At 47.4% G+C, this 16,846-nt stretch overlaps 1 protein-coding gene across 1 annotated transcript in view; it reads left to right on the top strand.

Moving 5' to 3' along the window:
• The window catches only part of RCVRN (recoverin), a 15,377-nt gene extending 8,058 nt beyond the window's left edge, over nt 1-7,319 (top strand). Inside the window, exons 2-3 of the mRNA XM_015414417.1 lie at nt 1,584-1,695; nt 7,231-7,319. Of these exons, the coding sequence (XP_015269903.1) occupies nt 1,584-1,695; nt 7,231-7,319 (201 nt within the window). The remainder of the gene's footprint in view (nt 1-1,583; nt 1,696-7,230) is intronic.
• The last annotated feature ends 9,527 nt before the right edge of the window (nt 7,320-16,846 follow it).

Below are 16,846 nucleotides of genomic sequence, written 5' to 3' on the forward strand. Positions count from 1 at the left end.
CAATAGCTAGCAATCCAAAAGAGTCCAGTGGCGCCTGAGTGGTGGGTGTTGCCTTCTGACACACTTCCGGTGATGTCAGGGTGTGTGGCATATACAAATAAGTTATGCTAATGAGTTATGCTAACGAGCTCCTGCACCTCTTTTTCTACGAAATGACCCCTGCATACATCCCCAGTACTACGGTAATTAATTCAATTACTACTGATAACACTCTGGAGCCCAGTTCAAGATCTTGGTTTTGTCCTTTAAAGTCCTACATGGTTTGGGACCGCAGTATCTGAATGATCGTCTTCTCCCATACATTCCTGCCCAGGAATTAAGATTGTGGGGAGATGCCCTCCTGACTGTCTCACTGAAAGGGCCTTTTCTGCGGCAACCTCGCAATTATGGAACAACTTCCCCAGGAAGGTGTGCCTGGCCCCCTTAACTGTCGATTTTCAGGAGGCAGTTGAAGACAGTTTTATTTAAGGGCTGCATTTTGATTTAGTTTTATTATTGGATGGTCCTAACTGGAGTTTTAAATCTGCAACGATTATAGGTCTTTTAATTGTTGCTTTTACCATGTTTTTATGATGTTTTATTTATACTGTAAATGGCCTTAAGTTGCACAAAGGAGAAAGATGGCTAACAAATGTTTTAATACATAAAATAAATAAACGATGTGGCATCATTTGGAATACTGTGTTACAGTTCTAGCTGTCGTTATCTCAAATAGGATATTGCAGACAATGATCCTGCCTCCCAGTTCTTGCAGCAGCCCAAAATTCCCCTACCCCATTTGTGTCTGGGAGCATTTTAAGCAGCTGCAAGAGAGGATGAGAAAATTCATACCTCGTGGGCAAAAATCCCTGCGCCCGCAGAAATGATCACTTGGATCCAAGCCCCTTTCCTTGCCCACTCATCACCCCTTCCCTTGTGACCTGTTCCACTTCCTCATGGAGGGTTGCCAGTTCTGGGTTGGGAAATACCTGGAGATTTCAGGGATGGAGCTTGAGGAGGGCGGGGTTTAGAGAGAGGAGAGACTTCCATAGGATACAATGCCATAGTGTCCACCCTCCAAAGCAGCCATTTTATTCAGGGAAACTGATTTTGGTTGTCTGGAGAACCACTGTAATAGCAGATCTCCAGGTGCCACCTGGAGGTTGGCAGCCCTGTCCTCATCAGCCATCCTTCCTGACCATTGCCTCAAAGCTGATATTTGCAGACTGGCTTCACTCCTGGGTGTATATCTCCAACAAAACAAGATGGGGGGGCTTTAAAACCATTCTGTTATCACCAGAGATTAGCCGTCTGGTCTAGTGGACTCAAACGGCCTGGTGGCGGGGGTGAGGTTGCGGACAGAAAATGGCGCCCATTCTTCCACAGGCCTTTTCAGTAAATCAGTCAGGTCATGGAAAGTTTCAGACATTACCCCTAGGGATAATGTATATTTGACGAAAATATGAGCCAGGAGCTCTCTGGGAAAGGGGATGTGGTGAAGCTGGGGAAAGCTGGAAAGTAGACTGAGAAGCTGTACACGTTGAAACCGTCTATCAAGATACTGTCATCTGACTCTGAACAGTTGTTTTTCTTGATTCCACCAGGCCATATTTAAGATGATCCCCCCAGAAGAGCAGAAGAGCCTGCCCGAAGATGAAAATACCCCTCAGAAACGGGCCGACAAGCTGTGGACATATTTCAAGAAGGGAGACTCTGGTAATTGCTCCCCCCACCCATCTTGACAACACACCCTCCTATGTGTCTCCTCACATTTCCTTTAATGCTTTTCTCACTGAAGCCGTTAAGTAAAAATGGCATCTGGCCCCTATAAACACACTAAACTAGCAGAGAGCTGGACTGGCCCCCTCAGCCTTCTCATCCCAGGCTCTGATCAGAAGCCAAGCACGTAAGGGAGATCTTCAAAGACTACTGTGTTGGCAAACTGGAAGGCCATTTTAGAAGAAAGGTCGGCTCAGCTGTGTCACTATGTATTGGTTCAGCCTTGATCGGCATTAGGAGGGTAGGCTCTTGAGTCACACAGAACTCTTCCACCAGGCGGAAGTGGGGCTTCACTTGCTCAAAAGCTCTGTTACGAGCTTGCCTATTCTTCCGCCTATTGACCCAACGGAGGAAAAAATCTCTTGCATAATGTATTGGGTCTGAGTGCACAGCAACAAGTAGCTACTATATTGATGCATTCTCAATTAGGTGCCACCCTTCTTTGAACAAATGAGTTCCAGAAGGCACACTCAGATGGGGTTCCCCTACTTTCCCCTTCCCAACAGCTTTGTGAGGTAGGTTCAACTGACAGGAAATGACTGGCCTAAGGTCACCCAAACAAGGCTCACAGCCCTAGTGGGGATCGAAACCCAGTCTCACCGGCAAAAGTTCAGTCCCAGGGCTCTTTTTGTAGAAAAAGCCCAGCAGGAACTCATTAGCATAACAGGCCACACCCAACAGCAGAAACTCATTGGCATATTAGGCCACACCCCTGGCAGCACAGCTCATTAGCACATTAGGATGCACCCCCATGTTACCAGAAGTGTGGTCATCCAGCCACACCCACCTTTCCCTTCTTATTCTATTTACCTTGTTTGTTGTCCAAACCCAGGGCTTTTTTGTAGCAGGAACTCCTTTGCATGTTAGGCCACACACCCCTAATGTAGCCAATCCTAATGAGTTTCTGCTGTTGGGTGTGGCCTATTATGCTAATGAGTCCCTGCTGGGTGTGGCCACCTTGGAAGCCAGCTGGAACGCCGTTCCTGTGCTGCGTTCCTGCCCAAAAATAGCCCTGCCCCTAGCCCAAACACCTTACTGGCTGCGGCTGAATTTCTCAAGCTCTGCTGTCATCAGCATTTTGCAGTCAAAGAGGTGGAAAAACCTGTCTTCCGCTGGAATGAAAACTTGGGTCCCCACATTCTTCAATTTATTTATTTATTTATCATTTCTTCACATTTATAGCCTGCCCTTCCCAGATGCGGGCTGAGGGCGGGTAACATATCATTTATACAAAATATATTAGTTGATGTAATAACATTAAAATTTAAAACATCATAAATATTAAAATGGTGGTCACAGCTAATAACAAGAGAGTCTTCTGGTTGTGGGAGGTTCCTGGCCACAGCCAGTAGTTGTTAACAGAGTGACAAACACCTCAAGGAGACCATATATGGACGTCCACTGCCTCAGCCAAAGGCCCGGCGGAACAGCTCCATCTTGCAAGCCCTGCGGAATTGAAGTAGATCCCGCAGAGCCCCGATCTCAATGGGGAGCATGTTCCACCAGGCAGGGGCCAGGGACTCCCAGGAGATGTTGATCCATAGCGTGTAGCGCTCTTTGGGGCATGTACAGGAAGAGGCGGTCCTTCAGATACATTGGTCCCAGGCCGTGTAAGGCTTTAAAGACTATTACTAATGTAATGGGTATTACGTTCTGCTTTGTTTTTCTCACTTAGTTCAAGAATAGGTGTGTGTTATCTTGGCCTTGGGAATGGTCCCTCAGACACGCTTTCCCAGTGTGAGAGTGCCAGTGTGGTATCATGGTTCTGGCTGATGAGCACCAAACATGGGAAGAGTGCAATTTATTATTGTGAGCTAGGCAGAGTGCTGTAGAGGCTAGAGTGTCAGACTAGGATGTGTAAGACCCAGGTTCGAATCCCTGCTCGGCCAGGGAAGGTTACTGGGTGACCTTGGACCAGCCTCACCTACTTCGCAGGGTTGTTGTGTGGATAAAATGGAGGAGATGTGAATCACAGAAGCTGCTTTGGGTCTCCGAAGGGGGAGAAAGGCAGGATGTAAATTAGGTAAATAAACAGTATGGCTTCCCCACACGCAGGAGTTTCCTGGATGTGCACGTTCTCATTTCCTACACAATAGCGTGTAGCGCTCTTTGGGGCATGTACAGGAAGAGGCGGTCCTTCAGATACATTGGTCCCAGGCCGTGTAAGGCTTTAAAGACTATTACTAATGTAATGGGTATTACGTTCTGCTTTGTTTTTCTCGCTTAGTTCAAGAATAGGTGTGTGTTATCTTGGCCTTGGGAATGGTCCCTCAGACACGCTTTCCCAGTGTGAGAGTGCCAGTGTGGTATCATGGTTCTGGCTGATGAGCACCAAACATGGGAAGAGTGCAATTTATTATTGTGAGCTAGGCAGAGTGCTGTAGAGGCTAGAGTGTCAGACTAGGATGTGTAAGACCCAGGTTCGAATCCCTGCTCGGCCAGGGAAGGTTACTGGGTGACCTTGGACCAGCCTCACCTACTTCGCAGGGTTGTTGTGTGGATAAAATGGAGATGTGAATCACAGACGCTGCTTTGGGTCTCCGAAGGGGGAGAAAGGCAGGACGTAAATTAGGTAAACAGTATGGCTTCCCCACATGCAGGAGTTTCCTGGATGTGCACGTTCTCATTTCCTACACAGAGAAAATACTTCCCAGGCAAGTTCAATCTTGTCAGGTCTCAGAAGCTAAGAAGAGCCAACCATGGCAAGTAATTGGAAGGGAGGCCTCCAAGGAATACCAGGGCTCGGGATGGAGAGACAGGTTATCAAGCCACCTCTGAAACATCCAGACCCCAGTAGGGGTTGCCATAAGTCACCCATTTCTCCCAGGCATGCAAGCAAGCAAGCACACACACAAAAGAAAACATACACATTTCCCTCATACATCAGAATGTTAAATTACTTTTGAATAAAGGAGGCTCTTCTGGAATCCTCAAGGCTGATGCCAATGCCTGCTTTTTTTTCTCTAGCGAAGAGCAATCAAGAAAGATTACACCAGAGTTTGAAAACTGACAAGAGCCCATCAAATCCTTTATCAGCAGTTGCATAATCTAGTTTGAACGCACACTCTCCCTAATCTGCCCATCGATGGCCATATTTAAGATCCTGCTCTTTCCATTCCAATCAATGAAGAGTTCTGTGAAGCTCAAAAGCTGGCACGTTAAGGTAGTTTTACCTCATCAGGGGTCTAAACAGAAGTACAATTATTTTTTTTGAAACGAGCAGTTTTTATGTAGGGGGCTGGATCCCATGGATTCCCCCCTCCTTAAGGAAGCACTTTTCCTCCAGCACAAGAAACTTTTCCGTGGTGCAAGAGACTGTTCTGAGACCCCCAGCTGAAGGGCTGCAATGTGACACCAGTTAATCAATTGGGTGGATGGATTAAAAACCGACTAAAGGGCCCATAATATACTGAGCGGCACATCTTTTGAAAAAGCCTTTCTAAAAGATGCAGCTTGGCAGACTCCGTTCTGGAAGAGGCGTTCCGCTGAGAGCCAGTTTGGTGTAGTGGTTAAATGCGCGGACTCTAATCTGGGAGAACCGGGTTTGATTCCCCACTCCTCCACTTGCACCTGGCTGGATGAACTTGGGCAAGCCGTAGTTATGACAAGAGCTGTTCTTGAAAAGGAGCAGTCTCTGTGAAGAGCTCTCTCAGGTCCACCCACCTCCCAGGGTGTCTGTTGTGGGGAGGGGAAGGGAAAGGAGTTTGTAAGCCGCTCTGGGACACCTTTGGGTGGTGAAGGACGGGGTATAAATCCAATCTCTTCTTCTTCTTCTTCTTCCTCTCTGCCACACGCGGGAGGGAAGGCCTCTCCAGGATGCTGCTTTTGTGCATCATCTTGAACCAGAGAAAGTAATTTCCCCTCCCCCTTCAAAACTATTGTTTTACTCAGATACAAATTCAGGCACATTTAGCCAGTTAAAATTCACATGATGAATCAGTTAAGACCCAGCAAAAGGACTAAGAGGATGACTGTCAAGTCAGGGCAGCCCTGACTTAAAACCTCCTCCTGCTATGAGCCAGTGTGGTGTTATGCTTAGAATGCTGGACTCGGATGCCCAGGTTTGAACCCAACTCCTCCATGGAAGCTCACTTGGTGGCCCGGGGCTGGCCAGTCACTCCTTAAACCTAATCTACTTCACATAAGGTTGCCAGTAGGCCTGGAGAAACATTTTCTGTCCATTTAATAGAGGCTCATGTGTGGAAATGGACAGCTGAGGATTTTCACGGGAGGCAAGCAAATAGCATCCCATCAAGCCTCTATTAAAGGGGCAGCACCTTTTCTCCAGGCAGTCGGCCACCCTAGCTCCACAGAGCTGTTACGAGAATAAAACAGAAGAAGGGAAAGCAATGTCGTCCCCACTAGTGAGAAAAGTGAGGTACAAACATCTACATACATCCTTGCTGGCTTGAGGCAACTCCACTGTGTCTCCGCTTCAGAGCTCCCAACTGGCAATGCAAGGATGCTCCTGCCCTAGAGGGTTGTTGTGAGGCTCACAAAACTATGGTGTAATTCACTACAGTTAGTGCGACCATCCAAACATGAGCTACTTTAAGGGTGGTTAGTGACTGTCAGTCCAGGAACTGAAACCATGAAGCTTGATTTATTACCCAGATAGTCTTAAGGAAGGGTTCACACGGCACACCAACATCCCGCCTTAACCCTCACTTTGTGGAAGGCTGTGGAAGGTCAGTAGTTCAGCAGTTCGAGACCCGGGTGCCGCATGATGGAGTGAGCTCCCGTCTCTAGTTCCAGCTCCTGCCAACCTAGCAGTTCGAAAGCAAGAAATTGCAAGTAGATAAATAGGTACCACTTTGGTGGGAAGGTAACAGCGTTCCGTGCACCTTGGTGTTTAGTCATGCCGGCCACATGACCACGGAAATGTCTTCGGACAGCGCTGGCTCTTCGGCCTTGAAACGGAGATGAGCACCGCAACCCTAGAGTCGGATTCGACTGGCTTTCGAGCAAGGGAACGTTTACCTTTTACAGTCCTCACCCCAATGAAAACTAGCATTTGCGGAGGGAAACCAGGATTTGAGCAATCAGTCATCTGGGAGCCAAATCCTGGTGTCACCAACTAACCCTGGTTTTGCACTATGCCTCATCTGAGCCAATGTTTGCGAAATGCTTTGAATATACCAAAGTGCTATTCCAATGCTAAGCATTGTCACAGCATGCTCTGTGGACTTATTTTGCAAAAATGGCCAACCTGTATACAGACCTGACTTCAGCCAGGTGCTTCAGCGCTAGGGAGCTGTAACTTACCCATTTCTCCCCCTCGCCCATACATACACTTCACAGCCTCGTTTCTTCCCAGGAATCAATCCCCCAGCTTTGATAGACTCTACCCTCAAGGTCGAGGGTTGCAGTGTTGTCATCAGTTTCACCCCCCCTCCCCACTTTGCTCAGGGTTTATTCGGGTCTGCTTTACCACCTCCTCCCAGTCACCCTTTCTTTTCATTTTTGTTGCAGATAAAATTGCCGAACAGGAATTTATTTCAGGGGTGATGAAGAATGAGGCAATAATGAAGCTCATCCAGTACGAGCCCAAGAAAAAATAGGGGAAGCGGCAGAGAAAGCAGAGACGGAGAGAAACGTGTGGATGAGTGTGTGCTGGAGGGGGGGGGATTCTGACCCTCCCCCCAACCATCTGTGTATGTCCGTGCATGCCTGTAAGTGTGCAAATTAAAACAAACCATAAGTACGATAAAACAAGCGTGTGCCCCTCTCTGCAAGCCCCACTGCAGTGTTTGCAAGTAGCTCCCCCCCTCCAATCCTTCTTTTTTAAAAAAACGTTTCCAGGACTTTTCAAGCAGGTGCCCAGGCTGTAGGCTTGGCAGTTATAAAGCGGGCATATTTGCAAGCAGGGAAAGGCAGAGGAGGAACATAGAGAGAAACGAGAGACAGAAAAGAGGAAAAGAGCAAAGAGTGCAGGAGCAAAGAAAAGGGATGGAATTGTGAACTTTGACCAGGGGGAACCCGGTTCAAATCCTCAAGACAGTCACCTCCAGCCACTTCTCTCCACTCTTAATCTTGCTGAGTTGGCATGGGGGAACCCCCCTGCATAGCCTCCCCATTCATTGAAGAGTGAGGGATACTCACCAAAGAACCCAGGAGTCCTGACCCCTAAACCATTCCTATTTTAATCCAAGTGTTCTAGCCACCAGCTAACTTTCTAGTTCTCATTCAGAGAACGAAGACACCTCAGGGCCCATCTAGCCTACGTGATGGAATTCTCAGCATGCTACAAAACTTTGTCCCACAATCCTCCGGGGAGAACCGTGACACCAAAAATGGTATAAAACTGAGTTATTTCTATAGGTGCGGATGCACTCTTAGCTGCCAACTGGACTGTGGGTCAACTTGACACCCAATGTTAAGCAGGTTTCCTTAGAAGTCAGCCCCATGTGATCAATGGGACCACCTTTTTTGGTAACCAGCTTTTGGAGCATAGCCAAATAACTTTCTCTGGATGTACACTGGCTCCTAGCCCCCCCCACATTCTTATGTTCCGTGTTACTGTAACATTGTCAGCATAGCTGTTTTCTGATTGTATTGCTCAGTAATGAGTTGATTCTTTCATTGTCAGTTCTTACTCCCAAGGATGCATTTAAAAGTCATCTGGCAAGTTCCCCTCCACTTTTGCTTTTTGGAGGGATGGGCAAGGATAAAAGAGAGTTGACATCAATAAGTTCTGGAGGTGGAGTTTTGCTGCGCTTCTGTTGCTTTCTTCTTCTCTCACTCTAGGTTTCCTGTTTCTTTAAGAAGAGGGTTACTTTCTAGGGAGTGGGTGGCGGGGGTTAATTTACTAAAGGGGGAACAATGTTTAAAAATTTATGTACTTGTCTGTTTTTCAATAAAGGGTATTGTGTGTAACCAACAGCACAGAGAAGTTATGTTCCAAGCAGCTCCCAAGGGTGGAGAAGGATCCAGAACATGAGAGAAGCCAATGTTGGATCAGGCCAGTGGCCCATCCAGTCCAACACTCTGTCACACAGTGGCCAGAAATACCAGGTGCCATCAGGAGGTCCACCAGTGGGGCCAGGACACTAGAAGCCCTCCCACTGTTGCCCCCCACCCCAGCACCAAGAATACAGAGCATCGCTTGCCCCAGAGTTCCTAGCCAGTTTGGTGTAGTGGTTAAGTGTGCGGACTCTAATTTGGGAGAGCCGGGTTTGATTCCCCACTCCTCCACTTGCACCTGCTGGATGACCTTGGGAAAGCCATACTTCTGACAAGAGCTGTCCTTGGAAGGGCAGTAATTGAAACAGCCCCACCTACCTCACAGGGTGTATATGTGGGGAGGGGAAGAGAAAGGAGTTTGTAAGCTCTGAGACTACGAGTGAAGGGTGAGACATAAATCCAATCTTTTCCTCCTCCTCCTCCTCCTCCTCCTTGTGGCTAATAGCCACTGATGGACTTCGGCTCCTTATGCTTATCCAATTCCCTGTTGAAGCCGTCCATGCTTGTAGCCACCGCCACCTCCTGTGGCAGTGAATTCCATGTGTTAATCACTCTTTGGGTGAAGAAATACTTCCTTTTATCCGTCCTAACCTGACTGCTCAGCAATTTCATTGAGTGCCCACCTCACAGGGTTGCTGTGAGGATAAAATGGAAGAGAGGGGATCGATGTAAGTCACTTTGGGTCCCCCCTTGGGGAGAAAGGAGGGGTATAAATGAAGTGAACACATAAAATAAAGTCTCTTGTCCCCACAAACTCATTTAGAAATCAGGTGTAGGTTGCCTCTTAGTTTTAAAGCATAAGGGCTGAATTTACAATCCCCCTTTTTGTTCCACTTCTGGCTTCCTCGCCTTTTGCCCCACCTCCCCGATTTCCCTCCTGCCAGCTCCAAATCTCTCTCTCTATTTTTTTTAAAAAAGAACATTTACAAACAAAGTGGCAGGAAGCACATATTGTGTTTTCAATGTTCACCTTGACGCTTTATCAATAAATTAAGGCGTGTGATGCGAAAGAAAGCCCTTTCTACCTCTGTCTCCTCCACACCCTTCACGCAGCTCTGAGTGGATTCTCACTGGGCGGAACAGGAACCAGGGAAGAGCGAAAACATCGCATTTGCATCTAACACCAAAGCTCTTGGGAAAATAGTTCAGAGAAGGGGTGGGGAAATCTGCAAATGCATCAAAATTTACATTTTATGCCAATTTCTCTGTCCAGGCGAGAACTTCTACAGTGAAGGGAAACAAATGCATCATTTCCAGAGTTGCTGGCTATACTTCTGTGCATATTTCAGGAGCGGGGAATTATATATACGCACACACACCTTGGTAGGACAATTGTGTACGATACCTATTGGGGGGTTCAGCTTCTCTCGCTTTCCACCAACATACCCGGTATGGACGTCAGACTGACTGGCCGGTAATTTCTCAGATCTCCTCTGGAACCTTTTGTAAAGATGGGAGTGACATTAACTACCTTCCAGTCCTCAGGAATGGAGGCAGATTTTAATGAAAGATTACAGCTAAAACATGCATATCATGCAGTCTACCAACAAGGGGGGCAAATGTGGCAGAAAATGTTCCAGCAATCTCACCAAGTGTGGCGCACATCACTGTGCCACAGGTGACCTCTCTGAAATTCCCATCCTGGTTGCCCAAGTCATGGTTTGTGGCAGCCTCTGGCTAGAGCCATGTCAGCATGCCATACGGCACAACCCCTGACAGCCACACGGACTTTTCCAATCACATCTGTACTGCAAAAGACTCTGGCTTTCAGACTACTCCTTCAACATCAATGCTGATTATTTATTGGCTTTGTACCCCGCTCTCCCAGTCCCCACCGAAGCAGTTTCAGGGCAGCTTTCCGTACGGAAGCTTTCCTTCACGCACAGCCCCATGACTTTACTGCAGCAGCACAAGAAGCTAAGAGTAGACTCCCAAGCTGTTCCCCAAGGCAAAATGTTTTCGGCTTCTTGCTTTGACACACGGGGGGGGGGGAGTATCCCCTTCTGAACTGTGTGCTCAGCAGACAGCTGTTAATGGGACAGGTGCTTCACCAAGGGGGAAAAAAAGTTGGTACCTTTCATGAAAGGACGCTGCCTCGGATCTCGGCTTGCCGGCTTTCAAACTGGTCCCTCCAGCTATCCCCTTTTTAACAGTTTGATCCTGTTTTGGCTGCATGCCCTTAAAAACTTCAACTGCCTGTTTTCTTGACATTTTCACCTTTACTAGAAGGACAGGGCATCTCTTTTCCTGACCAGTTAGCAACCTACTTGGACCTCTATAAAGCAACTCAGTAAAAGACCCAAGATCCTCTGCGGTGCGTATCCAAGTCCCTGGCCCAAAGCTCAGCTCCAGTCAGCTGGGTCTTACACCTCCAATGACTCCGAGAAAGCCAGAAAGCTTCCACCTAGAGAATCCAGTTCCTGTTTCCCTGAAGGTTGCCAGTTTGCTCCTTTTTACTGGCCTCAACACCTGTGCTTTTAAACCCACAGAAATTTAGCAAGGGAAGCTTTTCCTGGCAGAGAGATGTGATGCAAAAAAAAAGCTTAAATAGGTTCACGTTGCTGCATCTGTGCACCTGGGAGGGGTGGGGTGGTCTTACCTGCTGGATTTCCACCTTACTCAGTTTTCTGGAGGAGGTTGGGGGGGACATAATTGCTCTCTTGAAGTATTTGAAGACCTTAGTGCCGCATGACAGTGCTCCGGTCTCTGGCCCCCAGCTCCTGCCAACCTAGCAGTTCGAAAGCAAGAAACTGCAAGTGGATAAATGGGCACTGCTTCGGTGGGAAGGTAACAGCGTTCCGTGCACCTCAGAATTTAGTCATGCCAGCCACATGACCACAGAAATGTCTTCGGATAGCGCTGGCTCTTCGGCTTGGAAACAGAGTTGGATTCAACTAGCTTTCGAGCAAAGGAAACCTTTACTTTTTTACACTTAGAGGAGGGCAGGGAGCTGTTGGCAGCAGAGGATCGGACTCACAAGAATGGGATTAAATTAAGGGCGGGAAGGTACCAACTGGATAGGAGGAAAATTTTTACAGCAAGAGTTGTGCAACGGTGGAATCAGCTGCCTTGGGAGGTGGTGAGCTCCCCCTCCCTGGCAGTCTTTAAGCAACAGCTGGACAAAAAATCAGGGATGCTCTAGGCTGATTCTGCATCAAGCAGGGGGTTGGACTAGACAGCCTATACGGCCCCTTCCAACTCTGTGATCCTATGAAGGTATAAAGACCATGGCTGAATAGACACAAGCAACCAAACGTGGTGGCAGCCAGCATGCGAGGAGGAGGGATCTCACTAGTGAACACTCTCCTGAGACAGAGAATCCCAGATGGGTGGCCACATTAGTCCGGAGCAGCAAAACAACAAAAACGTCTGCTGGAATAGATGTTACTCTTTAAGGTACCAGTGGACTCCTCCTTTAATTAGTTCCCAAGGCAGAAATTTGGCAGAACAAAGATTTCTTGCCCTGCTTTGTTCCTTTCCTTCTTGGGGCAGTGTAGAATTGAAAAATGGTGGTGCACCTCTAACGAGAGACAGGGAACAGCCCATTCTACCACCTCAGGGCTTCACTAGGCTCACTCTGCGGCATCTGGGGACCAGGCTCCTGTGAAGAAACAAGGCAACAGTCTGGGCTTTACAAAACCAGGAGTGGGGGGGGGGGGCTTCCCCCCCAAGCCCCATCTTCCAACCCAATTTCAGACCCTGTAAGGCTGAAATGACTAGGGAGGGTTGGAAAGGAGTTATGTAACTGCTCTCCTGACTTCTTGCTTTGTGGAGTTAGCCACAAGCCAGTTAGTGCTGATCCGGCCCTAATCCCCATGCGGAAAGGATGCTGTAAATATGGTTGTAAGGAGCTTGTGATAATCAGCAGGGATGCTGCTGGGGGGGTGGGGAGATAGACATCTCCAGTTCTGAAATCTTGCTCTATAATCACACCAACCAGCTCTGCGCCTTCATCCTCTCTACACCCAGCAACAGCTGCAAAATGAATCAAAGGGCAGCAAAGAGCATCGCTGAAAGCTACCAAGAATCCACCACTCGATTTCCAAAGGAAAGGATCAGACAGAAAGCATCCTGCGGTGACCTCTGGTTTTGAATATGGGAAGTGAGCACCACCTGGTGGGCAGAGTGAAGAACTGCCACAGCATTCAGCACGCTTCTAGAGCTGGGAAGAGGATTTAGCAATTTAAATTCGCCTGCAAGTCACACCAATCCACTTTACAAGTTTTTCTCCTAGTCTATCCTATTCATGTTTGTGGTTAATCAGTGACAAGATCTTTTTGCACATGACCAGATGGGCACAGAAACTGAGTTCAAGTCTAGGAGTGGAGAGAGAAAAAGAATGAAGATGGGGTCCTGAGTTCCAGATTCTCTAGGAAAGGAAGGAGGAAATGCTAAACAGGGAAAAGGTCACAAATGCCTCATTTATCCAGCATGGGACTATATAGCAAAGGTGGGCGAAAGAAGGGCAAGGATCCAAAAACTGGCTGCTTCTGCTATGGAAGTCAGATTTACTGGGAGAAAACAGCCCCATTGTTAGTCCTGGAGATCGATCCAGGAAGCAAAAGAGTTCAAATACCACATTAAGTGCCCGTGCCCAACACTTCCCAATCCATGACACAGAATCACAGAATTGTGTGAACACGTGAGAATCCAAGAAAAAGGGGGAAAGTGCCTTCCCAAATCAGGAGGAATACTCAAGCAGAAAGCATTCTCTTTTGGAAAGGAGCATTCCACCCCAAGCACCTTATTCTCTGCTCTATGCCTGGAAGTCCTGGCAATGCTTTGTCAAGCACCACACTTGCACCCAACATCTCAGGCCAGGGTGGGAATAAAGTGCAACACTGCCCCCTGCTGGCGACGGACACTAAAACCAGCCCCAGCACTTCAGCAATAGAAAAGAGCACAGTGGCACTTTAAGAGATTAAGAAAATTTGTGGCAGGGTGTCAGCTTTTGTCACTGCTCACATCTTCAGATACCAGATATTTGAAGAAGTGAACAGTGACTCATGAAAACTCATACCCTACCTACTAATCCTATCTTTAAACTATATTTAATAACGGATTCCACCAACTTACCCAATATCGACGTTAGACTGACCGGCCTATAATTTCCCAGATATCCTCCAGAACCTTTTTTAAAGATGGGGGTTACATTAGCTACCTTCCAGTCCTTGGAAATGGAGGCAGATTTTAGTGGCAGACTGCGTATTTTTGGCAGATCCACAAGTTCACATTTGAGTCCTTGGACGTATGACATCCGGGCATGGTGATTTGTCAGTTTTTAATTTGTCCGTCAGTCATAGGTCCTCCTCTCTCATCACCTCAATCTGACTCAGATCTTTCAATACCCCTCCTGAAATCAGCGGTTCTGGAGTGAGCAAGCACCTCCCATCTTTGACAGTGAAGACAGAGGAGAAAAAAGCATTCAGCTTCTCTGCCTTTTCCCTATCATCCTTTAGTAATCCTTTCACCCCTTGGTCATCCAAGGGTCCCACTGCCTCTCTGGCTGGTTTCCTGCTACTAATGTATTTGAAGAATTTTTTATTATTGGCCTTTGGTTTTTTGCAATATGTTCCCCTCCTAAGTCCCTTTTTGCCTGTCTGATCACCAACTTACATTTTTTCGCCACAGCCTGTGCTCCTTTTTTATTTACCTCACTCACACTAGCTTTTCACCACTTAAAGGAACCCTTCTTACCTTTTACTACTTCTGTTACTTTTTTCATTAACCATGCAGGCCTTTAATACCTATTTGTACCTTTCCTGACCTGTGGTATACATTTTATCTGAGCTTCTAGGATTGTAGTTTTAAAGTCTACAGACTTCCTGAAGGGATTTGACCTTCCTTATCTTTCCTTCCAGTTTTTTCTTCACAAGCACCCGCCATTTGACAGAAGTGACCTATTCTAAAGTTAAACGTGGTTGTAGCGATCTTTTGGGGCAGTTCCCTATTCACATAAATGTTAAACTTATGGCCACTATTCCCAACCAAGGCTATCGCATTTACATCTCTCATCAGGTCTTGGGCATTAGGACTAAGTCCAGGATCCACCTCCCCCCGGACCATCTCCTCCATGGCACAGCCATTGAGAACATCTAGAAACCCAGACTCTTTCTCCCGAGTAGAACACATATGGACCCAATCAATATGTAGGTAGTTGAAATTTCCTATTACGACACAATTATTTTGTCTAGCTGCTTTCCTTAACTCTTTCGCTGTTTTAAAATCACCCTTGCTGCTGATGTGGTGGGCAATAAACACCCAGAGTTAAGCCTCCTTTTGAGCACACTATTTCTACCCATAGCGTTTCTGTAAGTGAATCTATTTCTCTTACATTCTCAGTCTTACTGGACTGTATACCCTCTCTGACATACAGAGACACTCCACGTCCGAACCCTTCCCTCCCTATCCTTCTGATACACTTTATATCAAAGAATCACTGGATCCCATTGATTGTGGGCATTTTGGAAACTTTGACACTAAGCATTCCAGCATCCCTATTTTACCCCGGACACTTCTACCATATATACATCTATAATTTCCCAGACATGTTAGGCCTGCAACCTTCCTCCTGTGGCCTCCAGACCTTCAGGCACTCAATATTGTTTGTCACCCTCTCAGGGGCCAGTCTGAATCCATTTCCCTCTAAAACAGTATCTGAAGAACTGAGCAGTGACTCACGAAAGCTCCTACCCTGCCACATATTTTGTTAGTCTTTATGGTGCTACTAGGAGCTGTGGTGGCTCAAGTGGTTAAGACGCTGAACTGCAGGCTGCAGAAGGTTAGTAGTTCAGCAGTTCGAGACCCGGGTGCCGCAAGACGGAGTGAGCTCCCGTCTCTAGTTCCAGCTCCTGCCAACCTAGAAGTTCAAAAGCAAGAAATTACAAGTAGATAAATAGGTACCACTTCGGTGGGAAGGTAACAGCGTTCCATGCGCCTTGGTGTTTAGTCATACCGGCCACATGAGCATGGAAACGTCTTCGGACAGCGCTGGCTCTTCGGCTTTGAAACGGAGATGAGCACCGCAACCCTAGAGTCGGATTCGACTGGCTTTCGAGCAAGGGAACCTTTACCTTTACCTATGGTGCTACTAGACTCTTGCTCTTTTCTACTGCTACAGACACTCAACTACCCATCTTGATCTAGTTACCCCTTCATCTCTTAGCGATGAGCCACCCCAAACCAGAGGCATTTCACCTCCTGTCGGCGTTCCCTCAAGATCAGCAGCCTGGTTCCTTCTTGGGACAAGTGCAGACTGTCTCTTTTGAACAGGTCCTGCTTGTTCCAAAAAGTATCCCAGTGCCTTATAAACTTAAACCCTTCCTCCCTACACCATTGTCTCATTGAGACTCATACTTTGTGCCTGCCTAGCTGGCCCTGCGCATGGAACAGGCAGCACTTCTGAGAAGGCTTCCTTGGAGATTGTGGTCTTAGGACTCCTGCCTAGCAGCCTGAATTTTTCCTCCAGGACCACACAACTACATTTCCCCACACTGTTGGTGCCAATGTGTCCCACAACCACTGGCTCCTCCTCAGCACTGTCTACTAGTCCATCTAGACCACATATGATGTTTGCTACCTTTGCACCAAGCAGACAAGTCACCATGCGGTCAGTATGGTGGTTCACGACTCATCTATCTACATGCTTAAGGAGCGAATCACCAACTACCAAGAGACCCCTCCCCCTCCAGGGATGGTTCCTTGGTGCAAAAGGATACCTGTTCACCAACTGAAGCGGTCCCTTCTGAGGGAATCTTTCCCTTTTCATCAGCACAGTGCCCTATTTCCCCTTGACTCTCGTGCTTCCTGACAATGGTGGGGCTGTCATTCTCGGAGTGGGATACATCTAACAAGTCCAAGAGTTTTATCTGTGAGCCTGTCTCTGCTTCTCCGGGTCAGCCCCCTTAGACTTGAGGGTGTGAACTCACTCCCTGAGAACCAGGAGCTCCTTGCACCGAGCACACGCCAATGACTTCTGCCCAACTGGCACACAGTCATACATGTTACACTCAGTGCAATACACTGGATAGCGCCCAACCCCCTGCTGGCATTCTACCTTTATAACTGCCTTTTTATTATTTTTTATCCCTTTAAAATAAAACTTCCTATTTATATAGAGTTGTTT

The sequence above is a fragment of the Gekko japonicus genome, unplaced genomic scaffold (genome assembly GCF_001447785.1).
Source record: "Gekko japonicus isolate JY-2015 unplaced genomic scaffold, Gekko_japonicus_V1.1 scaffold243, whole genome shotgun sequence".
Lineage (NCBI taxonomy): Eukaryota > Metazoa > Chordata > Lepidosauria > Squamata > Gekkonidae > Gekko > Gekko japonicus.